The 27,568-nt window shown below is 37.3% G+C and overlaps 2 protein-coding genes across 2 annotated transcripts; both read left to right on the top strand.

Annotated features, from left to right (window-relative positions):
- Positions 1-5,183: 5,183 nt before the first annotated feature.
- LOC132115792 (uncharacterized) lies at positions 5,184-13,117 on the top strand. Its single transcript, XM_059524192.1, has 6 exons — positions 5,184-5,200; positions 6,402-6,580; positions 10,945-11,099; positions 11,558-11,778; positions 11,955-12,154; positions 12,677-13,117. The coding sequence occupies exons 1-6, from the start codon at positions 5,185-5,187 to the stop codon at positions 12,860-12,862; spliced, it is 957 nt and encodes a 318-aa protein (XP_059380175.1). The 5' UTR covers position 5,184; the 3' UTR covers positions 12,863-13,117.
- A 1,087-nt stretch (positions 13,118-14,204) lies between these two features.
- On the top strand, positions 14,205-27,493 carry LOC132115791 (GTP-binding protein Rheb). The gene is made up of 8 exons (XM_059524191.1): positions 14,205-14,497; positions 18,520-18,591; positions 19,120-19,187; positions 23,085-23,167; positions 23,465-23,521; positions 24,097-24,144; positions 25,642-25,723; positions 26,830-27,493. Exons 1-8 carry the CDS (start codon positions 14,446-14,448, stop codon positions 26,920-26,922), a joined length of 555 nt encoding a protein of 184 aa, XP_059380174.1. The 5' UTR covers positions 14,205-14,445; the 3' UTR covers positions 26,923-27,493.
- The last annotated feature ends 75 nt before the right edge of the window (positions 27,494-27,568 follow it).

Below are 27,568 nucleotides of genomic sequence, written 5' to 3'. Positions count from 1 at the left end.
TTAGGGATCTTATCTATTCACGAACAGCTTATAACACTTTATAGAGAAAGGAAAACTTGAAATCGCATCATATGACCCCTTTAAAATAATGTCTATTAGAAAATGTCTATTAGAAGTGTAGAGAGCTGGTTTGCTTTCTACACTATGTTTTCTCATTCACTCCAGTCAAGAAGTGCCCGATGAGGCTCGTACATCTAAGCGACATGTCAAGTCAAGTCACCTTTATTTATATAGCGCTTTAAACAAAATACATTGCGTCAAAGCCACTGAACAACATTCATTAGGAAAACAGTGTGTCAATAATGCAAAATGATAGTTAAAGGCAGTTCATCATTGGATTCAGTGATGTCATCTCTGTTCAGTTAAATAGTGTCTGTGCATTTATTTGCAATCAAGTCAACGATATCGCTGTAGATGAAGTGTCTCCAACTAAGCAAGCCAGAGGCGACAGCGGCAAGGAACCGAAACTCCATCGGTGACAGAATGGAAAAAAAAACCTTGGAAGAAACCAGGCTCAGTTGGGGGCCAGTTCTCCTCTGACCAGACGAAACCAGTAGTTCAATTCCAGACTGCAGCAAAGTCAGATTGTGCAGAAGAATCATCTGTTTCCTGTGGTCTTGTCCTGGTGCTCCTCTGAGACAAGGTCTTTACAGGGGATCTGTATCTGGGGCTCTAGTTGTCCTGGTCTCCACTGTCTTTCAGGGATGTAGAGGTCCTTTCTAGGTGCTGATCCACCATCTGGTCTGGATACGTACTGGATCCGGGTGACTGCAGTGACCCTCTGATCTGGACACAGACTGGATCTGGTGGCTACAGTGACCTCGGAATAAGAGAGAAACAGACAAATATTAGCGTAGATGCCATTATTCTAATGATGTAGCAAGTACATAGGGTGTTATTGGAAGTGTTTCTGGTTCCGGTTTACCTAATTAATGCAGCCTAAAAATCCTTTAACGGATTTGGATATTAAAAGCATATTAGTATGTTATGTGTATGCCAGGTTAAAGAGATGGGTCTTTAATCTAGATTTAAACTGCAAGAGTGTGTCTGCCTCCCGAACAATGTTAGGTAGGTTATTCCAGACTTTAGGCGCCAAATAGGAAAAGGATCTGCCGCCCGCAGTTGATTTTGATATTCTAGGTATTATCAAATTGCCTGAGTTTTGAGAACGTAGCGGACGTAGAGGATTATAATGTAACAGGAGCTCATTCAAATACTGAGGAGCTAAACCATTCAGGGCTTTATAAGTAATAAGCAATATTTTAAAATCTATACGATGCTTGATAGGGAGCCAGTGCAGTGTTGACAGGACCGGGCTAATATGGTCATACTTCCTGGTTCTAGTAAGAACTCTTGCTGCTGCATTTTGGACTAGCTGTAGTTTGTTTACTAAGCGTGCAGAACAACCACCCAATAAAGCATTACAATAATCTAACCTTGAGGTCATAAATGCATGGATTAACATTTCTGCATTTGACATTGAGAGCATAGGCCGTAATTTAGATATATTCTTGAGATGGAAAAATGCATTTTTACAAATGCTAGAAACATGGCTTTCTAAGGAAAGCTTGCTATCAAATAGCACACCTAGCTTCCTAAGTGATGACAAAGAAGCAGCCATCAAGTCTTAGACAGTGTTCTAGGTTATTACAAGCAGAGTTTTTAGATCCTATAATTAACACCTCTGTTTTTTCAGAATTTAGCAGTAAGAAATTACTCGTCATCCAGTTTTTTATATCGACTATGCAATCCATTCGTTTTTCAAATTGGTATGTTTCACCGGGCCACGTAGAAATATAGAGCTGAGTATCATCAGCATAACAGTGAAAGCTAACACCATGTTTCCTGATGATATCTCCCAAGGGTAACATATAAAGCTTGAAGAGTAGCGGCCCTAGTACTGAGCCTTGAGGTACTCCATACTGTGATCGATATGATACATCTTCATTCACTGCTACGAACTGATGGAGGTCAAATAAGTACGATTTAAACCATGCTTCTTCCATTAATGCCAACATAGTGTTCAAGTCTATGCAAAAGAATGTTGTGGTCAATTGTGTCAAACGCAGCACTAAGATCCAATAAAACTAATAGAGAGATACACCCACGATCAGATGATAAGAGCAGATCATTTGTAACTCTAAGAAGAGCAGTCTCAGTACTATGATACGGTCTAAATCCTGACTGGAAATCCTCACATATACCATTTTTCTCTAAGAAGGAATATAATTGTGTGGATACCACCTTTTCTAGTATCTTGGACAGAAAAGGGAGATTCGAGACTGGTCTATAATTAACTAGTTCTTTGGGGTCATGTTGTGGTTGTTTTTGATGAGATGCTTAATAACAGCCAGTTTGAAGGTTTTGGGGACATATCATAATGACAATGAGGAATTAATATTAGTCAGAAGAGGATCTATGACTTCTGGAAGCACCTCTTTCAGGAGCTTAGATGGTATAGGGTCTAACATACATGTTGTTGGTTTAGATGATTTAACAAGTTTATACAATTCTTCCTCTCCTATGGTAGAGAATGAGTGGAACTGTTCCTCAGGGGGTCTATAGTGCACTGTCTGATGTGATACTGTAGCTGACGGCTGAATGGTTGCAATTTTATCTCTAATAGTATCGATTTTGGAAGAAAAGTAGTTCATAAAGTCATTACTGCTGTGGTGTTGGGAAATGTCAACACTTGTTGAGGCTTTATTTTTCGTTAATTTAGCCACTGTATTGAATAAATACCTGGGGTTATGTTTGTTTTCTTCTAAAAGAGAAGAAAAGTAATCGGATCTAGCAGTTTTTAATGCTTTTCTGTAGGATATGTTACTTTCCCGCAAAGCAATACGAAATGCCTCTAGTTTTGTTTTCCTCCAGCTGCGCTCCATTTTTCGGGCTGCTCTCTTTAGGGTGCGAGTATGCTCATTATACCATGGTGTCAAACTGTTTTCCTTAATCTTCCTAAAGCGTAAAGGAGCAACTGTATTTAAAGTGCTAGAAAAGAGAGAGTCCATAGTTTCTGTTACATCATCAAGTTGTTCTGAGGTTTTGGATATGCTCAGAAATTTGGATACATCAGGAAGATAACTTAAAAAGCAGTCTTTTGTGGTAGAAGTGATGGTTCTTCCATACTTGTAACAAGAAGTAGAATTTACAATTTTGGCTATATGAAGTTTGCACCAAACTAAATAATGATCTGAGATATCATCACTTGGCTGAATAATTTCAACACCATCAACATCAATTCCATGTGACAGTATTAAATCTAGAGTATTTTGACAATGTAAACAGTCCTCTTGGTTTCCTCGAACTTGTAGCGCAGTCACATAAATAAAACGAAACTCAGTGTAGACATTTCCGCTGTTTTTTTTTTTTTCTGTTTTTGTTTGTTTTTTGTTTTTGTTAATAATTAAGATTATGCACTACAAAAAAATGTAAGTAGTGTGCTTAAAGCATCTGAAGAAAGGAGAGGCTACTTTGGAGAAGTTGAAGCTCATACTGCATGTAGTTTCAAATAAAAAGATTTGTTTCAGGTGATACATTGTGAAACTTACCAACACCACGTGATTTAAAAAGGATGCATGCAAAAGACGGAGGAAACTGAACCACATCAAGTCAAGCAAGTAAGTCGAGCAACATTTCCTTTCAGGATATTATATAAATGTTCAAGACACGATTTTGTGACAGATATTTATAACAGTAAATACATCTCAGTCCATAATGATCTGGTTTGATATCACATTTAGGGTATTCTTCTATTCCCTGATCGCACAAGTATATAACAGAGACGTCTGCATTTACATCTGCAAGACGTGTGTTTTCTGAGTTTTTGCTGATCTGCAATACGTTTATAGATCAGATGTCAAATAAATGTTTATTAGATGTCTTTAAGATGTTTATAATTTACAATGTATATAAAACTGAGATCTTAAAGATGTCTGTCAGATGTTTGTACACAGCAGGTGCTTTTGTGATCAGGTGATTACTGTTTGAAAATTATTGTGTTTGTACTTATTTTAGCCTAACAGGTGTTCCTGATATCTGAGTATGCAAAAATGCTTCCCATGTGTTCCCTTTCTAAAAAATTTTAATGTTTGATTGTAATCATAATGTAAAACCTAATATTTATCTAACCTAAAATATCAAAACCATGACAAAAATTATTCTTTTAGAATATCGTTATATATACCTAAATGTAAAATCAAATAAAATGAAGAAATTATGTCTAAAAAACAATGGGAATCCAAAAAAGCCTCTGTATAAATGTAAATAGGCAGCTATACAGAAGGGTTACACAATGACATTTTTTATTTTTTAATGCCCCCAGATGTGGCACAATTCTCACTTCAAAACAATTTATTTTTAAATGCTTTCACTCGGTATTAATGAGAAATATTGCATTTATTGGAAAAAAAATGAATAAATAATTAAATAAATAAAATATATTAATTCTAATAAAGATTATTACATTTTTATAGATATTACATAGTATCATAAAATCCCCTCAAAATTCGAAATATTAATTGGAAAATATTACTGAACAAAAATGTATTACATTGATTTTCCTGGAAAAAAGAGAACCTTTGAACACCAAGGAGCCAAGTGTGACTTCTAAACGAAGAGGCCTAGAAAGTTAATAATGTATTTATATACACATCAAGGGAAATTAATAGTTTTTTAGTTTAATAGTCTCAACAACGACCATAGAATATGTTTCAAAAGGACTTTGGTCTCAAAGAGGTGTGTATATTTTGAATATTTAAAATATTAACTTTTTTTTCCTTTTTAGCATACATTAACTTTTATTAATGCTAGTTCATGTTAAATGAAAATGCATCAATAAAAATGTCAATGTTCATTTTAGTTTACAGTAAACTATCTAAACATCTAATCAATGTTTGAATTTAAAAACTTATTAGTAAATGCTGAGATTAACTGAAAATGTTGAATTAAAGATTTTTTTACTCATAAATTGCTAGTAAAATGTGCTCCAATCTTTTTATTTTACATTTTTTTTCATTTACAACTTTGAAAGATAATTTTCACAGAGTAAGAATTGTTTGTTGTTCACATAAACTATTGTAGCTAACAAATGAATGTAGTTAACAAATGAAACTGTATTGTACAGTGTTACCTCTAATTGTTGGTTGATTATGTTTTTCTGTAGTTTCAGAGACCTTGAAAACCATGGCCCACAGCAATGGTGAGAAACACTTTAAACTCATCAATTCAGCCTAAAATAACAGTTCTGTGTCTTTCCATTTCATGTGATACACACAGGAGGAAGAAAAAGAGCTTACAGAAAAAGGCTTGATCCTGGGCTGCAGATGCCAGGAAGCTGTAAATTGTTGAATTATATTGTTTCCATTTGATTTGGTATTGTACGCTTTTTTATTTTATTTTACCTTTACATTCAGGAATTTAGCAGATGCTTTTAATCCAAAGCGACTTACAAATGAGGTAGAGTTCAAGGCAGATCCAGAGCTTTTTTCTTTTTTCTTCTCTTTCTTTTTTTGAGCAAAAGCATCTGCTAAATGACTTTAAAATTTTTACATAATGTAAATGTAAATAACAAAACTAAATCGAAAATTTAAAACAAGCCCCAAATGAGATACATAAGTAACACAAATAAAAGAAATCTCTTCATATAAACAAACAAAGGCTTTGTCTGTGCACTTTCCATTTAAAATTAAAGACAATCACTGCATTTTGCACTGCAAAGAGAGTAAGTTCCCCTCAGACATGCATTCATATAAACTCCTAGCCCTAAATGAATTGTGATTTATAGATATTTTATAATATATACAGACATCCAGTACTATTCAATATTCAGTGCAATATTCTTACAGTAGGCCTATACAATATAATCACCGTAGTTGCAATTACTATACTTTTTTACAGAATTGCAAAATTTGCTTACTCAATACAATGTACTTTTTTCTGTAATGTTCTGGATGCTGTGTTCTCCATTTGTCTTTGCAGTGTCTAATGAATGCACTGTAGTGTTTATTTTATTGACACATGTGTATGTGATCTGAGAGCACCGTTTGATTTTGAGTGCAAGAGAAATGGTTTTGCATTGATTGTTTGAATTTGATGGAAGAGCCAGAGGTTTTCGTGAATTTAGTTTGAGTATTTGGATTTGTGTTTAAGCTTTTGAGAAAACGAGTGATGGTTTAAGAAATGTGTTTTAGCAGTTCAGAAAAACTGTAAGATATTTAAATTAATTGAAATGCTGAGAGGCACTCACAAACTCACAAACGAAACATTGTAGCTACTGTAAAAGATGATTTTTTTTGTGAAAACTAGAATCCAAGATATTTTAGATTTATTTCTGACCCAGTTCACCCATGATACAAGCCTGAAGATAGTTATAAAACCATCACTAATGTTTGGTTTCTCAGATTCAGCATGGACTTTAGAGTTCCCTCAGGATCTTCTCCAGTCTGCGGAGCGAACGACTCTTCTCTATCATCTGTGTTACCTGCGTCTGGGTAAATTCCCAAACCTGGAGAGTCTGATCAGAGGACAAGCTCTTGAAACACACCGGCTGCTCAGATGCTCTGAGGCTGTTATTATGAAGGTGAGACTGAATTCATCATTACCTGCAATCTCAATCAGTCGTGTCCAGCTTATAAAAATGCTGTCTTGAATTATTTCAATCTAACATCATTTTCCAAACCTGTATACTATTATTTTTGAAGAATCTTAATGAGGCCGTTTTCCATAAAATGACATACAGTTTATAGTGACCTATGGTTTCCACAGGTCATTACAAATATTACAATGTCTTTCATTTCCCTCCATAGGCCTAGGGCTGCACAATTAATTTAAATAAAACTGAAATCATTGTATGGTTCCATGAGTACACCTCTCTTTTAGATAAAAAATAAAATAAAAAAATTCTTGAATGGTTTCAGATCTTCGCCTTGCAAAGGCTGCCTAATTAATGTCATTAACATATAATAGAGCACCAGTCGACGTCCAAATCCTTCTCTTGAGAACGGCAAGCTGGAAGAATTGCTTAGATTTCCAAATATGCCAAAAAGCCAAAAGGAAAGTACCAAAGACCACATAAATAAGTTATTAATTGAAAATCTTCCTCTCTGCCAAAACTCTGGCTTTCTATGATTTACTAAACATTGGGAACATGTCGCATTGATGTCATTGACACTAAAATACCATTGATTCTCACATGTACGAATACATAGAAAAGTGCACGTCACATTGATTTTGGACTGAAATCTGACTGAAAGTTTGCTGATATTAAAGTACTGAGTCACTCAAGCATTGTGGTCTTTCATGAAGTAGATCCAGGTTAGTGACCGATAGTCAGTCTCCAGGTCAAACTCCTGCCCCAGGAGAATCGTAGAGCTTCGAGGGCCCACTTTATTGTGGGGCACTCCTTTTCGATTGTTGAGTACCTGGGCTTGCTATGCAATAGCTTCCTGCTCAAAAACACCAAAGGCTTATTTGCCCCCAGAGTCCCTTGGGCCAGTGCTTCTCCAATCCCCTTTCAGAGACGTCCTGCTGTTCCAGGAACTGCTGGTTGAAGTCATGAACACATTTTCCCTCTCGGGGAGTTGAATGGTCTTTTGCAGGCATGGGTCCATTTCACAGGGTTCTTCCCTGCTTTCTGTAGTAAGTCGATCAGTGGTGGTCCTCCCAGTTATGGCTGAATATAATAATAATAATCCAGGTAGGCTGCTGTCCATTTTTCACTGCCCTGAAGTACTTGGTCCATCAGTCGCTGGAAGGTGGCAGGTGCACCGTGCAGACCAAAGGGAAGAACGGTGAATTGGTGTAGTCCAACTGATGTTATAAAAGGCAGTGAGAGGCTTGGAGTTCAGGCCGAGGGGCATCTGCCAGTACCCCTTGCACAGGTCCAGTGTCGTGATGTACCGGGCCTGCCTTATCCGCTCCAACAGGTCATCAATTGGAATAGGGTAGGCATCAAACTTCGACCGGGCATTCAGCTTGTGGAAGTTAACACAGACATGCAGCGATCCATCTTTTTTAGGTACAATGAGCAGTGGGATGCTCAATGACATCCAACTCTTTCATTGTCTCAATTTCTGCTTTTAGGGGAGCTAGTAGTGTCACGTTCGGGGTTACAGATAACACAGGAGAGGGAACCAATTGCAGGTATGATGTTTATTTGAAGGGTAATCCAAAGGGGTAAACAGTCCAGGCAGGGTCAAAACCAGAATATCCAAACAACATAAACAAGACACGAAGACAAGGGAGGCGGACTCGACCCTGGAGAGTTCACTGGCACCTGACTCGACCCTGGAGAGTTCACTGGCACCTGACTCGACCCTGGAGAGTTCACTGGCACCTGACTCGACCCTGGAGAGTTCACTGGCACCTGACTCGACCCTGGAGAGTTCACTGGCACCTGACTCGACCCTGGAGAGTTCACTGGGACCTGACTCGACCCTGGAGAGTTCACTGGGACCTGACTCGACCCTGGAGAGTTCACTGGCACCTGACTCGACCCTGGAGAGTTCACTGGCACCTGACTCGACCCTGGAGAGTTCACTGGCACCTGACTCGACCCTGGAGAGTTCACTGGCACCTGACTCGACCCTGGAGAGTTCACTGGGACCTGACTCGACCCTGGAGAGTTCACTGGCACCTGACTCGACCCTGGAGAGTTCACTGGCACCTGACTCGACCCTGGAGAGTTCACTGGCACCTGACTCGACCCTGGAGAGTTCACTGGGACCTGACTCGACCCTGGAGAGTTCACTGGCACCTGACTCGACCCTGGAGAGTTCGCTGGCACCTGACTCGACCCTGGAGAGTTCACTGGCACCTGACTCGACTCTGGAGAGTTCACTGGCACCTGACTCGACCCTGGAGAGTTCACTGGCACCTGACTCGACTCTGGAGAGTTCACTGGCACCCGAATCGACTCCGGAGGGTCCGCTGAGACTCTCATCCTGTGCAGCGGCGCTGGGCAAGCAGCCATCTTGGGCCATGACTCTCGCCAGGCGGCCATCTTGTACTGTGGTGCTGGGCTGGCGGCCATCTGGTGTTGTGGCGCTGGACTGGCGGCCATCTTGTGCCGTGGCGCTGGACTGACGGCCATCTTGTGCCGTGGCGCTGGACTGACAGCCATCTTGTGCTGTGGCGCTAGGCTGATGGCCATCTTGGGCTGTGGCGCTGAACCGGTGGCCAATTTGAGCATTGGCGCTGGGCTGGCGGCCATCTTGGGCTGTGGCACTGGAACGGTGGCCAATTTGGGCATTGGCGCTGGGTTAGCGGCCATCTTGTGCTGTGGCGCTGGGCTGGTAGCCATCTTGGGCAGTGGTGCTGGACTGGCGGCCATCTTGGGTTGTGGCATTTGGCTGGTTGCCCTCCTGTACTGTGGCGCTGGACCGGTGGCCAATTTGGGCATTGGCGCTGGGTTAGCGGCCATCTTGTGCTGTGGTGCTTGATTGACGGCCATTCTGGGCCATGACTCGGGACGGGCGGCCATCTTGGACCGTGGTTCTGGACCGGTGGCCAACTTGGGAATTGGCGCTGGGTGAGTGGCCATCTTGCGCTGTGGCACTGGGCTGGCGGCCATCTTGTGCGGTGGTGCTGGGCTGGCGACCATCTTGGGCTGTGGCGCTGGCTCAACAGCTGTGACGTGAACAGTCTTGGGAATCTCTAAGATCTTTGACAGCGTAGCGAAATAATCCAAGAATGAGTCAGCGGCCTTCTTGGGCGTTGGCGCTGAGCTGGCGGCCATTTTGCACCGTGGCGCTGGACTGGTGATCACCTTGTGTTGTGGTGCTGTGTTGGCGTCCATCCTGCCTCGTGGCGCTGAAATAGCGGCAATCATGGGCTGTGGCGCCACCGTGGCAGACGTGCGCTTCCTCTCCACTCTCCGTCCGCCATGGTGAGACGGTGGCTCTGATCCATCCCACGCGAGCCCCGCGTCGAAGGGAGGCCATGGTTGAGAGCAGTGCTGAATCTCCTCTCGACCACTCCCTCCTCGGCGACCTCCCCTGGTCCCCCGGAAAACCACCAGGCGGGTTCCCTCAAATCCATTCCTCTCCCGCTCTGTGGCTGGGTAGGAGACATAAGCAGACATACCGCTGGTTCCTAGTGTGAAGGAGTCCTTCTGTCACGTTCGGGGTTACAGATAACACAGGAGAGGGAACCAATTGCAGGTATGATGTTTATTTGAAGGGTAATCCAAAGGGGTAAACAGTCCAGGCAGGGTCAAAACCAGAATATCCAAACATAACATAAACAAGACACGAAGACAAGGCAAGGCAAGGCAAGGCAAGAAGCGACGGACATGAATAACTCTAAACATTAAACAAGGACTCCGTAACACAGACTCAGACAGACCGGGTATAAATACACAGAAGGAGAATGAGGGAACAGGAGACAGGTGGGGAACAATCAATTACTAAACAGGAGGAAGGTGACCAAATAAGGGAACAGGAAGTGATAAGGAGAAAGACACCGTGAGAAAGGAGGACACCTAGTGGAAACCCAGGGAACACAACCCAGACACTGTGACAAGTAGTCAGTCACTTTCACTTTCATTCAGGGATTCTGTTTGGTTGCTTTCTTGAGGGAGACGGTTTAGTGTGGTGTAAGGTTTGTTGGATGAGCTTGGTCCATCCAGGCCTCAGCCTGAATAATGACGGTAGCTGATGGAGGATATCTTGTAGCTCTGTCCGCTGTGGCCCGTCCGGGTGATCAAGCATCACTATTGCAGCATCTCTCTGCGGTTGCATATCTGGGGCAGGCTCATCTCCTACTGTTCTCATCATCAACGCCATGTTTTTGGGGGCAACTAGATTTTCTTCACACATGCACCGATAATCCAAGAGTCCAGCAGTGTACATATTTACAAGTTCTCAGTCCAACCCAATATATACAAATATAAATACTAAAGAAAACCAAAATAACCCAAAAATAAACAATGCTGTTTTCTCATAGTGTTTCGGCACGAGTTCCAACCTGGAGTCCTCTCTGTTCCCAATACTGACGAAAGTCGTTGAAAAGAACAAACATCTTTTGGTTATGTCATACATGGGGAAAATCAGAACATGGACTGATGACATCATTAAACCTGTGGATTCCGTGGTGAAGAGGTGAAAACATTATCATGGAGACTATTTCACTATTTTACAAAAAAAAAAAACATGTTGTCGTTGTTGTTATTTAATCTCTTAACATCCTTATAGCAAGATGCATTTCACTGAAGAGCAAAACTGCACAGAATTAGGTTTTTAATTGTTTTCAGAATATACATGGTAGCAAATACAAATTTGAAGTTTTAATTGTAAGCGTAACATAACTGAGTTTTACACTCAGTTTTTACACTTACAAAGTAATTTGGGATAAAACTGAAAAAAATCTATATACATTAAAAGTCTTAATAGCTTACATGATGAATATCAGTGTGAGCAGTGCAGCTCTGAAATCTTGAACCACACAGAATATCAGCAACTACCCACATTGATGCATACTGTACAGTATATAACACATGTGTACAGCTCGGACTATCAGTCCATTCACTGTGTTCATTTATCTGATGCACCGTATTCAGGTATGAACAACACATCCAAAGTGTGGCAATGTGTGCCATTGATGTGATTCAAATACAGAAAATAAAAGAAAAAAAACTAGGTGAAACTTTAAAGATAAAGAGTCTGGAGGAAGAAATAGCCCAGCTTGAAGAGAAGATAAGAACACATAAAGATGATTGGACAACCAAAATCCGTCTGACTGAACTTCAGAAGGAGTTGGGCCGTTACAGAATGAAGCAGGGTGAGAGACTTTCCCATGAACACTTCTACAGTCACGTCTTCTATTCTGTTTTAGTTTGTGTTGATGTTTCTGTGTCCCAGTATGAATTGAAAATGCTACACATCATGCTTTATATATTTCCACCAAATCAAGTTTAAATGGTCTAAACTCAAAACCATCTGATGTTGTTTGTCCAGGAGTGATCGTCTACCTGAAGGAGGTTCAGAAGTGTCTTTCTCGAATCAAGCAGATTCTGGTTCAGCTTCAGAAGTTCTGGGAGAGAGTGCTATCTCTGCTGGACACACTGAAAGACAAGACCCTTGTTGTGGACAATCTCACTGAAGACCTGGATGACCTGAAGGAGGAGTTTCTGACCTCCATTGAAGCAGCAAGAGAGGTAACATTACACCTTTAATTAGTATTCACATTTAAAGAAACTTTGATGGGAATAACTCTCTATTCTTTATGTTATAATAAATAAATAATAGCTTATTAAAATATAAAAATTCCAAATTGTGGTTACTTCATAATGCTTTTTAATTCCGGATGAAGATTCTGTCTATCTCAGAAGACCTGTATTTCTGAAATCGTCTCTGAACACAGAATAAATGTCCTGCTTTTTTTTTTTTCTTTTGTTTTATGTTCAGTATAAGTGACCATCTGGTATGCTAAATTATTGTAAATTAATAAGGAATAAAATGATTAAATATGTTAAACAGAATAAATAATGAGTTGTACTATTATATTATCAATCTATTATCCACATTATCATTTGCGCAGTCATTTTTATTCCCCATATAGTGAATGATGTTGCTTTCGCTATGTAGGGAATAGTGAATGAGTGAGAAGGTGTGTGATTTAATGAGTGTGTTCTGACAAGATGTTTAGTGATTAATCTTCTGTGGCTTTAATCTTTCAGGACTGGAAGAAATTTGGTGGATCCTGTCGAAGTGCACAAGGTGTTTTCAGCATTCAGTCTGAAGATACGTATAAGTTTCTGGAGATCAATCCGCCTTCACTCTCAGAGGATGAACGTAAGATGCTGTACGAGTCTGTCATGGAGAAGCTGAAGCAGATCAGCCCACAGTATTCATCCACAGAGTGAAACACAGAGATCTGACGCTTCCTCTCACACATTGAAATGATCCTTATAATGCATGCACATATTAATGCACACAGCTTCTCTTGTCATTTTTGTAATGCATCTCTCTTATCCAAGTTCATTTACAATACTATTATTTCTATTTCTGGATTGTGCTGTATCTCTTGTTAGATTGCTTTGCATTTCATTATGGTGTATCATATAATCATGTAATCTGGTCACATGACTAATGTCACACAATAAAAATATATTACTGCACTAATTACTCTCTCGTAAAAGTACTGTATAGCTTATTACTTTCTAAATCCAGTATCAGCCTTGATCAGTTGAAGAATACAAGGATAGACATGAAACTGCATTTTTAATGTTTTCAGATCAATAATATAAAACTGCATAAAGGAGTCTTGACCTTACCAAAGTATTTAAAGAGAGAAGGTTACATTAAAAACATATTTTAACATTAGATGTTACATTTTATTGTTAAATCCACTGTTGTTTCATTTAGAGTTGTTCTTTAGTCTATACAGTATTTAATGCAATTACAACAGAAATAACTGCACTTAAATTTAATAGAAATTAAGAGTCCCCTACTTTTTTAAAGGGAAAAGTAATTAATTCTAATAATTAATTATTTAGGCTAATGCATTACATCTGTTACTTATGGCACACAGTAACATATTACAATTAGCATTTAAAAAAAGGCTTATATTTCAGGCTAGGCGAAAACATTTATTTTAAATACACCCTTTTTTTGGTAAAAGGATATGCAATCAGTAAGATAAGTAATAATACTAGAAAGTAGAAAAAAATCAAGACAAACGCAAGAAACGATGACTATCAGTTAATAGGTTACTGATGGTTTTTGAAAATGAAAAAGTGAATGTAAAGCTTGTGTTGTAGGTTTGTCTGTCCAGAAGAGGGCAGCAGAGACTGACATTTAGGCTTTTTTCATGCACATCAAGAACCAGAGATTTTTTTTTTTTTAACAAGACAAAATGCAGAAACACCTCTTAATTGTCGATTTTTTTCATGTTAGACAGTCACTCAAAGTGAAAATAATTATATATATATATATATATATATATTTTTTTTTTTTTTGTGAAATTATGGTAAAATAAACTAATACGTTTCTTTGAAATCTGAGTTGATGATCCATCATCATATAATGTCTTTTGAAAGACACCTTTCAAGTCCAATAATTGTAAATTAATGTAGGTCTCAAGATTGACAACCGCTTTCATCCAATCACATACGCACTTCTAAAATCGTTGAGTCCCTCTCAGCCAATGGTTGTGCGATTAACACCGACGCGTCCCGCCTCTCAGGCCGAGCTCAGCCAATCCGGCGCGCTCATTCTTGAATAGTTAACAGAGGCTCGCGGTAGGCAGTGACGCAGAGTCTGAGACTTTCCTCGTAATTTATCAACAATATTCGCATCTTTCCGCAGAACGGATTTAATACTTTTCTCCACTTCAATCTTCACGACACTGAAACGCAATACCGGATCAAATCCATGTGATTTCGTTTGTTCCAAACCAGACGAGCCTTTTACATGTGGATATTGATGTGATAGGGAATAAATAAAGATGCCTCAGCCGAAATCGCGAAAGATCGCCGTCTTGGGCTACAGATCCGTCGGTGAGTGTCGTTGGGATCATCATCTGATATTTCCCCGCATGCATGAGATTCGTGAATGTCATCCCATGCGCGCGCTGCATCCTCGTTAGCGCATGCATTTGAGCACGAGCTGAAGTATGCATGCTTTGTGACACATACGATCATAAAACACACCCTGCATCCTCGTGCCTATTCCCAAACTTGTCTTTAGGATGTGAATGCTGTTCTGCAGATGCACGCAGTCCAGTGTCACAGTGCTTATTCTGCATGTATGCATGCATTATGTTTCATGCATTTTCATTCTGTCTGTTCATATCTTGTATATATATGTCAGCATCTCTCAAAGGTCTGTATTCATTTAGAGGAGCTTTGTCTCATTTGTATGAGGTTTTCAATCTTTTAAATGCCCCAGGCCCCAAATATGAGCATGTGAGGAACCCTCACCTTATATACTGTATATTTTAATGTATAATGTATCTCAACATCTCTAACATATATTCAGCATTATATCTATTCTAAATTGTATCGGCAATCTAAAAAAAAAAAGAAGTTGAGTTGAAAACCAGCTCATATTGATAATAAATTCTTGGATAAGACATATCTGATCTAAAAATGTGTATGTGTTCTGTATAGATATTTAATGTTTTCACTGCACATATTAGAGGAATAATTCATCCAAAAAAATAGAAATATCGTTATTAACTAACCCTCATGTCTGCTCTCGAGTGTAAATCTGAACTGATTGTGAAATGGAGAATCGGGTTTGAGAGCTGAATTGGAAAACTTTAGGAGTCTAGAATGAGTTCAGGAGACGTATATGTCCATTTTCAGCATTTGATATTCATTTTTCATTGTGATTTATGGCTAAAATGTAAAAATCTGATCATTCCCATCAGCCCACTGGAGCTGGATCCTGATCTTCTGGATGGTATTTTGTCATTTAGAGCAGATTTCTTCTCTCTGTAGTAAAGCGTTTACACAGAAAACATGTTTGCTGATGTGCGTGACGCGTGAGAGAACATGCCATCATCACATCAGGACACACATGAGTGGAGATCAGTCTTTGGGGAACGCTGGATTCACGCAATCACGACCAAACATTTAGCATGGATTATTCTTACGCACGCCACTCAGTTTCAACTTCAAGTCACAGTGAGATCCAGTATTGTTCACTGTAGTGTATGTATATTAATAAATAAAGAAATCCACCATTTTTTTTTTTTAGCAGAATGAAATTAAAGTTGCATGTAGTTGAAAGCAGAAACATAAAGAAGGATTTGTTATAAAATTTGGGTAATTGAGCAATTGACCACATTTTTCAATATTTCAGCTAAACAAATTTTACATATTTCAACTTTGGTCAGAGTAGCGCTAATTTAATGGCAGTTTTCCAGTAAATGACTTTGGCACTTATGTATTTTATTGAATCAATGTATTTATTTATTTATGTTTTGGACAAATTTGTTTCAGTCACCAAAATGTAGGTGCATCAGGTTTACTCAAATAAAATTTTTAAAAGCATTAAAAATGTTTCTTAAATGTTAACAGAAATTAAATAAAAACTTGACATACTACAATAACTAAAACAGAAAGAAAAATTAATAAAAACTATATAGACGGATATAAAACAAAACCTGTACATAAAATTAATAAAACTTTAGCTAAAAGTAAAACACTAAAATGAAAAAAATATTTTGAAATATTAATAAAAACTAAGTTTGATTCGGTTTTTACGAATTGCATTTCATATTTCAATTTGTTATATTTAGTGTTTTGTTAGATGTTCATACTACAAACAATTAAACCTTTTTTTTTGTCAAATTTACCAAAACATGTCTTGTGTAGAATCTGACCTGTATTGAACATATTTAGTTAATGCATGCATTATAATAAGTGTTTGATTTAATAAAGCTGTTAACTCTCATAAGGTCTTTTCAAAACGGCAGATGCATGTGAACTTTAACGGCAGACAGCATGATGTATGTTCAGACCTCCTACAATTGTTCTTTAAGTTGACTCAGTTCTGCGTTCAAGACATTTCTGGCTCAAAGCTAAAAATCTGTCAATGCACTAACCTTCACTCGTCTATACTAATGAAGACCTTTGGGTTTCTAATGATGGACTCAGTGCCTTCTGTGGAGTCTCAAACAGTCCAAATACTCTGATTTCCAAAAGCAAAGGAAATGATGGAAATGTACAGTATTTGTGCTGGTTTCAGACAAGGAGGATCTCTCTGTGTCCACTCCAGCGGTCACTGCCTCCCACATCTGGGCTTTGTTTGCGGGGTCACCCGGGGCCGATGGGAACTATATGTTCCTGATGCGTTTGCTCCTGTTTCACGCTCTATTTATAGAAGCTGATAAGGAAGGATGCTTGAAATCCGATGCGCTTCCATTAAAACGGAGAGAATGCAGTGCTGCTGCTGCTCTCTAATGGCTTTACGATCGAGAAATGCTTGTAATGAACGACTCATATGTGATTTACAGTAGCAATGCCTTTTATAGACTATTTTATTCCTGGTCTGATTCAGGGATTCATCAGTGAATGGAAAACAACATCACTACTTTATCTCTTAAATGGTTTTCTTTTTCGGTTGACATCAGCATTTGCTCACTTTATAAAGCTTTCATCCTCTCTCCATCTTTCAGGGATATTATTATAAATCATAAATATTAGGTTTTGCCGATTTATCGGTACCGATAATTGATTACTAGAGCAGTCAGTTATCGGTAAAATCCACACCGATAGTTTACTCATGGAGATAAAAACATCTTGTTTGTATTTATATGAAATGGTAACATTGTACAATAAGAGGCCATTTGTAATGTAAACTAAAGTCACGAAATGCTGCCATCTTTGTTAGTTTCAAAAGTTGCTAATACATTATAATTTTTTTTACATCTTTTAACAGTAGTTAATGGATTATGCAATTACATGAAGGATCAAAGTACAATTAGCCTAATATATTAATGTTTAATATTAATATTTTTTTAATTTAAAAAGTACAGTACATTTTTTTTTACATAAAATAGTTAGATTTTTTTATTAACTTGTAATTATTTTAAACGACTTGAATAAGTAATTTAATAAAAATGCAATAAATGTGATAGTTAGTAAACTCATTAATGAATTAAAAAAAACAATGTAGATCAAGCATCACTTTGGAATCTGATTCGAACTCCAAGAATCGAGTCAGATCGTTTAATCGGTATTTGCTCTGTAATAACATGTGAAGCTAATACAGCTATCATAAATATCATTGGAGAAATCATTGCTGTAGCCCCGCCTTTCGTTTTTAAAGAGCCAATAAGCTTTTTAATCAGTATGTTAGATTTGAATGTGTTTATTTTTGAATGTATCATTTGATCTCCTGAGACAAGAGTTGCTACAATTGTTACATTTTATTGCTGATTCAAATGTAACTGACAAAATTTAAATATTTAGAAGATTGGACTTTAAAAAAACCATTTCAGAACTGTCTAGACATGAATAAAAAGTACTTTGATAATGCCTTGCCTGATTTTCACTAGTTTCATCTAGTTTATGCATGATTTAGTTTTTGCTGTTTTTTGTCTGTTCTCATTGAAGAATCGTGTTTGGATGTTCGGTTTGGAATCGTTTGATCAAATGTGTGTCTGCTCTTCCGTTCGGAGCGTCCCGATGCTCCGGGGGTTTTCCCTGTGAATGAGAGATCACATTTACAAACACTGGATGTGGAGAGGAACTGGCCGTTGTTATAGCAACAGGCTGCAGGGCAAATCTGCCCACACACTCGTTTCTGTGTGTGTGTGTGTGTGTGTGTGTGTGTGTGTGTGTCCTGCGTTACTACCACTATGGCAGCTTCATCCCAAACACTCTTCTGAATGGAGATGTGTTTCATCAGCAGGCATTCACACGCTTCACTAAATTCAGTGCAGGGGTGAAAATAAGAGAAATAATGCTTTGCAATAAAAAAAAGCTTTTTTTGTGGCATTGTGACAGTTTCTTGATAAATTATGTCATTCGCATAATATATGTGATGATCCTGTGTTTCTGTGTTTCAGGGAAATCCTCCTTGACAATACAGTTTGTGGAAGGCCAGTTTGTCGACTCCTACGACCCCACGATTGAAAACAGTCAGTGAATCAGATCACATCCTACTGTAAAATGAATCATAATCATAATAATGCAGGGTTGAGAGTTGACACTCGATCTGTGATCAAATGAATATAGATAACATGCATTTCTATTGTACTTATGACTAGTCTGCTCAGATTTGTAGACATTATGAATCAGTTCGGTGATTGTGATTCACTGAATCATTCGGTGACTTATCATCTGACTCACTGAACTGTGAGTCATTCATTCATATCTGATTCAATATGTGTAACATTTCAGATAGTTGTTCATTTATAACTTGAAGTTGAATGCAGCTGAATATTAATCAGAAATGTTTCTTGAGCAGTAAATCATCATATTTTAATGATTTCTGAAGATCATGTGACACTGAAGACTGGAGCAATGATGCTGAAAATACAGCGGAGCATCACAGAAATAAATTACACTTTAACACAGATTCACACAGAAAACAGCTGTTTACATTAGAATAATATTTCACTGTTTTTTCAGATTTTTGATTTGGTGTATTTTATTTATTTTTTCAGCATTTACGAAAATGATCACGGTGAACGGTCAGGAGTATCACCTGCAGCTGGTGGACACAGCAGGACAGGTGCGAAACATTTGACAAAAATACTTTAGAGCAATATCAAACGTTCAGGAGTCCAAAACCAGTGAAAATGCATGATTCTGAAGCACGTTTTAATGCAGAGGCGAATTAAACCATGAACTTTTGACACAGCTACAGATGCCGTGTTGTTGTTTTTAACTAAAATTACAAAAATTGTTTTAGTTAATTGAAATGAAGCAGAAATTAAATATAAATATAAGATGACAAACTTAACCCTTGTGGATTGTTCAAATTCACTACCCTTTCGAGTTGTTCGGGATGAAAACATCCACTCAATTAAACTGCTGTAAAAATGAATCAGATTCATATTTTTTTTCCTTTTTTTTTGCATAAATCTGTTAATCAACCTCAGTCCTGATCAAAACTACCAAATGTTTTTAAAAAATCCAAGATTTTAACTCTTTAATTGCCAAGTTCATAAATGATGTCACTGATTTGGGGAAAAAAACACACAAAATGACTTATTTTCAATATAAAAGTAATTGTGGCTGGATTTTTTTTTTACTTTTTATCACAGTCTTGGGCATGTCAAAGTTTAGTAGCAACATTGGCTTTGATGCATTTTTAGTTTTTGTGCAACATTAGATTTAATTTTTTTCTCCCTAAATTAGTTGTTGGTGGCTGTTTTTGCCCCATTGACTTCCATTATAACGACATTTTTTGATTGTAAAGCCATGACACCATGTAATCATGCATTCTTGATTGTTTGTGGTTTTCCCTTTTGGGAAGAGGTAAAATTTGTTAATTTTACAGTTGAACACTAGGTGGGACCATTAACCCTTTAGATAGGCCTGTGCAAAAAAAGCTTAGTTTCTGACTTGTATATGAAGCTATATGGAGTATAACAGCAAATTATAGTATTTGTGTGTGTGTGAGATTCTTGATTGTTGGTGGTTTTCCCTGTTGGGAAGAGGTAACATTTGTTATTTTTACAGTTGATCACTAGGTGGGACCATTAACCATTTAGATAGGCCTGTGCAAAAAAGCTTAGTTTCTGACTTGTATATGAAGTTATATGGAGTATAACAGCAAATTATATTGAGTGTGTATGTGTGTGTGTGTGTGTGTGAGAAAGAGAGAGAGAGTGTGTGTGAGAGAGACCTTTGCACACTTACCTTAATGTATTTCAGAAAATCACAATGTACACCTCAGCTCTTAGAACTACATGGAGTAAACAAAAGTGTATTTATGCACCTGCTGCCTTTTAATGGTGGTGAAAGTATTCGGTTGTTAAGAGATGACGTAAGAAGCGCTGTTTCCGGTTCCAGGCCTCAACTCGCTTCACTTGAGAATATGACCTCAGCAGCCGTTTATGAGCACTGTTTATTCATATTGATAATTTAAGTTAAATGCTTTCAAACTTACGATATACACTACAGTCTCCGTGCTCACAGCGTCCCAAAAACAAATCATTTTTAGATATTTTTTTTATATTTATATTTTCATTGTCTGGCTATCTGGTACTTCGGTATGGAGTTAAAGGTTAATATTATAACTTTTTCACTAGTGTTCTATCACATTGTGAGTTTATATTAGCACCTTTTGTTGTTTTCTCGTGGCAACTGATAGAGCGTTTGGACACGGAAGCGCTGCTACGTGACGTCAGACTTAACAACCGAATAGACTAAACAAAAGCAAAGTACGTGGATTTAAACACTTGCATGCCATCGTGCTGGTCATTTAATGGTGAGAAGAGCAGCAAGCAACTAGGGATGGGACGGTATGAAAATTTTATATCACGATTATAGTGACTAAAATTATCACGATTATCAATATTATCACGGTTTTGTTGAAACGAGATGAAAGTGTTCAAAAATAGTTGATGCTCACACTGAAAACATTTCAGCAAGTTTTATATTTAATAATCAACAAACAACTAATAAAACAAGCAACTCTATGCACTTAATTTAAAGAAAGATTAAATTCTGTGGCATTTCCTTCCTTACAATGAAAAGTGTAGAAGCATAGAAAAGCATAGAAAAGTCACTGACTTTCGCCATTCCTTCTCGAAAAAAAAAAAAAAAAACATTGTGTGCTGCGCTTGCGTCAGACTGTTGCTGGCTGGACATGATTTAATAGTGAGTTATTAAAACCGCAATAATCAAACACGGTTTTAATGATAATTCATTTTTAAACGATATTACTAACCTTCAGCACATTTTATCACGGTTATCAATAAAACCGGTTATCGTCCCATCCCTACAAGCAACACAAGAAAGGGCTTGACTTGTACCAAAGTTTTAGAAATGATTATGTAGCGTGACCCCTCCAGCGAGCTGCAGCTTATTTGAAGTTGGTATTGCATTTTGGGTGATAATACATTATGTTCATAAATTTGATGCGAAGTAGATTTTTTTACAGGATTTTAAGGTTTTAAACTGGCTTTACCATCAAGAAAAGAGGAGCATTTCACTTATAGGCCATATGTACTTTTCACCATCAAAAGGAAGCAGGTGCATAAACACACTTCTTTTTTTATTGTTTACTCCATGTAGTTCTGAGAGCATGAGGTGCATATTTTGATTTTTTCAAATACTGTACATCAAGGTAAGTGCACAAAGGTCTCTCTCACACCCTCTCTCTCTCTCTCTCTCTCTCTCTATCTCTCACACACACACACACACACTCAATATAATATGCTGTTATACTCCATATAACTCCATACAAGCCAGAAACTATGCCTTTTTTTGCACAGGCCTATCTAAAGGGTTAATGGTCCCACCTAATGAACAACTGTAAAAAATAACAAATGTTACCTCTTCCCAACAGGAAAAACCACCAACAATCAAGAATCTCACACACACACAAACACTATAATTTGCTGTCATACTCCATATAACTCCATATACAAGCCAGAAACCAAGCCTTTTTTGCACAGGCCTATTTAAAGGGTTAATGGTCCTACCTAGTGATCAACTGTAAAAATACATTTTTTTACCTCTTCCCAAAAGGGAAAACCACAAACAATCAAGAATGCATGATTATATGGTGTCATGGCTTTACAATCAAAAAATGTCGTTATAATGGAAGTCAATGGGGCAAAAACAGCCACCAACAGCTAATTAGGGAGAAAAAAATTAAATCTAATGTTGCACAAAAACTAACAATGCATCAAAGCCAATCTTGTTACTAATCTTTGACATGCCCAAGACTGTGATAAAAGGTTAAAAAAAATCCAGTCCACAATCACTTTTTATATTGAAAATATGTAATTTTGTGTGTTTTTTTTCCCAAATCAGTGACATCATTTATGAACTTGGTAATTAAAAAGTTAAAATCTTGGAATTTTTTTAAAAATTTCGTAGTTTTGATCAGGACTGAGGTTGATTAATAGATTTATGCAAAAAAAATGGGAAAAAATATTTATCTGATACATTTTTACAGCAGTTTAATTTAGTGGATGTTTTCATCCACGAACATCCCGAAAGGGTAGTGAATTTGCCCACAGTGTACCGTTGAGTTTTTGAAAAATTTCAAAGCATTTTCCCAAAATATGGGTCAAAATAAGATTTGTCACCAAAAATCATTCCATTAGCTCAAACACGGAGAAAGTTGTGGCCAAAATAAGACTCAACTTTATCCCCTAGTGGACGAAAACGTCCCCAACAACCCACAAGGGTTAAAGTTTAAAAAAGTTTAATTTAATGCACAAAAATTTATTAAACTGAAATAAGAATAAATGAAAGCTAAATAAAAATATTAAAAGAACAACATAATAAAATTATTAAAATGCAAACTAAAAATGAAAAAAAAAGAAATATTTATATATATACTGTATGTATTCGTTTATTAATAATACTAAAATAACAGTGCACAGATGGCAGAATGTTCTTGTGAATTCTTCGAATGTAATTTAGATTTTGAATTCCTCTCTTTCAGGACGAATACTCTATTTTCCCGCAGACGTACTCCATAGATATCAACGGCTACATCCTGGTGTATTCAGTCACGTCAAATAAAAGGTGAGAGATGCTGAAGCTTGATCACTTCTCAGTGAAATCTGCTGCTGATGAGTGTCAGAATATGCTTCATGAATAAAACATCGCATCAGATTGAATTCTCATTAGTTTGAGACGTGAAGATCTCAGAGGTATTAAATAAGATCAGGTTTGATGTTCTGGACGAATGATGCAATAAGCCACGAGATGTTTTAAAGTGATTCTTATCCTCTGATTAATCATCTCTGCCGGCTTTATTCTCATTTTTAAATAACTTCATTAGCTGATAGTTTTCTGATCTGTCTCTCCCTCTTTTTGCAGTTTTGAAGTAGTAAAAGTTATCCATGAAAAGTTGTTGGATATGGTGGGAAAAGTACAGTAAGTATTTATTTTTTCCTAATTTAGCTCTTGCAAAGGTCAGTTTATATATATATATATATATATATATATATATATATATATATATATATATACAAAATTATTAAATGTCTATTCTATATTTCTATATTTTTTTAAATATATGCTTTTTTTAGCATCTGCGAAAGTATTTTTTAATATATGTATATTTTTGTTTAGCATTTACAATTGCATTTATTTTTATTTATTTATTTTTATTAAATATAGCATTTGCAAAGTTCTTAGTTCCCCCGAAAAAATTTATATTGGAATAAATATATTGATATTTTATTTTAAAAAAATTGCTTAGAATTTGCAGAGATGAGTTTTTCTAATACTGAGACTGTAATTGTTTTGATAGTTCAGGCTAGTTTCATACAGTTCCACAATGTGATACATTTCTAAAGAAAACATGATATTTAACAAGAGAAACTGCATGAGACACTGCATGAGGAGCAGCATGATGAATAAATGATGCTTGCGTGTTCAACTGTGAGTTCATGTCTGTGTGTGTTATAAATGTTCATCAGTAACATCCTAATGTCCTCTTCTCCCAGAGTACCCATAATGCTGGTGGGTAATAAGAAAGACCTTCACATGGAGCGGTACGTGACTCCAGACTGTTCTGCGTGAGCTTGATCAATGTGTGTGTGTGTGTGTGTGAGAGGCAGTAGAGTTTCCTTCAGAATGAGAACATAGTGTAGTGGTTTTAAATTTTTGTCTGGTCTATTTTTTTATGTATGTTATATTCTTGCTCTTCTGCCGGGAGGCTGTTGAAAATGGGTATAGAAATAAAATTGAAATTGAAATTTAAATTGATAGTGTGAGTCTCGGGGAGCAGAGGAGTTCAGTTATTCCTGGACTGATGCCTAACGATACACACACACACACACACACACACACACACACACACACACACACACACACACAGACACACACAGACACTCACAGACACACACACACACACACAGACAGACACACACACACACACACTGACACACACACACACACACACACACTCACAGACACACACACACACACACACACACACACAGACACTCACAGACACACACACACACACACACACACACACACACACACAGAGACACACACACACACACACACACAGACACACACAGACACTCACAGACACACACACACACACACACACACACAGACAGACACACACACACACACACTGACACACACACACACACACACCCAGACACACACAGACACACACACACACACAGACAAACACACACACACTGACACACACACACACACACACACACACACACACACACACACCACACCACACACACACACACACACACACACAGACACACACAGACACACACAAACACACACACACACACACACACAGACACACACAAACACACACACACACACACTGACACACACACACACACACCACACCACACACACACACACACAGACACACACAAACACACACACACACACACAGACAGACACACACACACACTGACACACACACACACACACAGAGACACACACACACACACACACACACACCCAGACACACACACACACACACACACACACACACACAGACAAACACACACACACACACAGACAAACACACACACACTGACACACACACACACACACACACACACACACACACACACACACTCAAAAACAAATTAAAAACCCAATAGTAATATTTAAAAACTGATAATAAAGATAAAAGCACATACAATTAAAATGGAAACTAAAAAATAGATATCAAAAATAAAAACTTAATATTAATAAAATACTAAATTATTTATAAAAACTTAAATCGTTTAAATGATGGTAAAATAACACTGGTTTTTATCTGAAAACTCTTTTTCATCAAGGTTTTATCTTTAAAACTGAAACTCTTTGAAACATTTGTGTTCATTGAAATAGAGCAGAAATTAATTAAACATAAGTTTGAGTTGCCTTAGAAACTAACTGGGAGAAGAAAAAAAATAGCTGAATGGGAAATAATTCAGTCATGAATGTTATTCTGATCTCAGAGAGTTCAAGTCGAGGTCAGATGAACGTAGATTAGTTGTGTATTTGGTTTCTCTCAGAGTGATCAGCTGTGAAGAAGGCAAAGCTTTGGCAGAATCCTGGAACGCTGCGTTCATGGAGTCCTCAGCCAAAGAGAACCAGGTGATGATGCGTTTCCTGTCCCTCCTCTTCCTCTTCCTCTTCCTCGAGTGTTTTCTGTCCGTCTCTGTTCTTCTCTGAGGAACTCTCTCTCATGATTCTTCTGCGAGATACAAATGAGTCTGACATAAAATGCTGAAATAAATTGTTTATTTTTGATATACATTTTTTTCAGAACTGGGAAATTTAACACTGCATACTTTTGCGTAATAAAATACAATTAATGATTAATGCATCAATATGGCAATGAAAATCCAATGCAAAGTTATGATTTGACAATGAATCAGTTTATGATGCCCTGTGCAGTAAACATTCATTTCTTGTGCATAATACAAATCCGTGGCCTATTTCCAGTGATAAAATGTATTTAATAATAATAAATAAAATTGTTTTTGCTTTAAAATAATGACGTTTTGCTCAGGAGAATTTGTTGACAGAACAAATATTTACACCTTTAATATCTTACATATAATATTTAAATTGTTTTTTAAGGTATTAGATGGCAAGATGCCCTTGATTTCTCATGTTATTGTTTTTTTTTGTGTGTTGTGGCACTCTGTAATTGCTGTTTTAGCTTTTTTTTAAATATTATAGTTTTTGAATATTTAAATTAGTTTAAATTTTTGTATACGTTTTAGTACTTTCGGTGTGTTTGTCATTTTTATGACTTGTTTTAACATGTTTATGTAGCTTTTTTATTCATTTCTGTTGCAGCTATTTTAGAATATCAAGTAAAAGTAAATAAATATGAGGTGCTTCATTTAAAAATAAAAAAAACTTGTAAATTTAAATTTAATTGATTAATTTTTTTTATCAAATTACATATATTTACAATTTTTTTATTTAATTTACATGAATCATTTTTCATTTCCAAATTATATATATATATATATTTTTTTTTATTTAATTTAAATTTTAAATTAATTTACATTTTATTTAACTTTATTTTTTAAATGTAATTAGAAATATATAAATATACCAGTTTTATTTCACCTAATGATAAAAAAAAAAATCTTTTTTTTTTTTTTTTTTATTATTTATTTTTTTTTTAGCTGAAGTGGCATGAATATATCCCGATCATTATGTTTTCTCCGTGTGTGTGTTCGCAGACGGCCGTGGAGGTGTTTAAGAGGATAATCCTGGAGGCGGAGAAGATCGACGGCGGCGCTCCTCAGGGCCGAACACCCTGCTCTATGATGTAGATAACCCCGCCCCTGACCCCGCCCCTGCTCCCCCGGCCCCGCCCCTCTCCCACAGTCTGCCCCGCCCACCCGAGAGCAAGCACAGACTTTTCTAGCAAGCATGTTGTGTGTTTGAGGCTGGAGTTTGTGCTTGGCTTGTGTTTTCTGCTCTAGTTCTAGAATAAACGGATCTGAAGAGGGTTCGAGACGATGTTTGCTAGAAAGGTGTGTTTCGAGCTCCTCCTGCAGCACTGGACACTGGGAAACACATCCCTCTACTTGAAGTGGCTAACTTCCTGTTTCCTGCATAGACATGTCCGCGTTTTCTTTTAAACCTGTTTTATACTTCATTTGACTTTACATTTTTTTAGTTGTGTGATATTTTTCTTTTCCGAGTCTGTCCGTGGCGTTCCTGAGTAACACACAGCCTTACGTTAGCGTCTCACTCTTCTCCCCGAACCCTCTGGAGTTTATAAGTCATGTTTCTTAAACGTAATTATGGCCAATGAAGCCGGCAGCATTCATTCAGTAGTGAATGTTGTTGGACTTTTTTGATTGTAATCATTAAACGCAGCAGTTTGTTTCACTATGACCCGAGTCGCTTGCTGTGATTTACAGAAATATGAACTCAAGGATTTTAATCATTGCACACAAACACTGACAAAAA

Source organism: Carassius carassius, chromosome 35, assembly GCF_963082965.1.
Source record: "Carassius carassius chromosome 35, fCarCar2.1, whole genome shotgun sequence".
NCBI classification, from domain to species: domain Eukaryota; kingdom Metazoa; phylum Chordata; class Actinopteri; order Cypriniformes; family Cyprinidae; genus Carassius; species Carassius carassius.
Note: the sequence above shows the minus strand (reverse complement) of the source record. Positions and strands in the feature narration are given on the sequence as shown.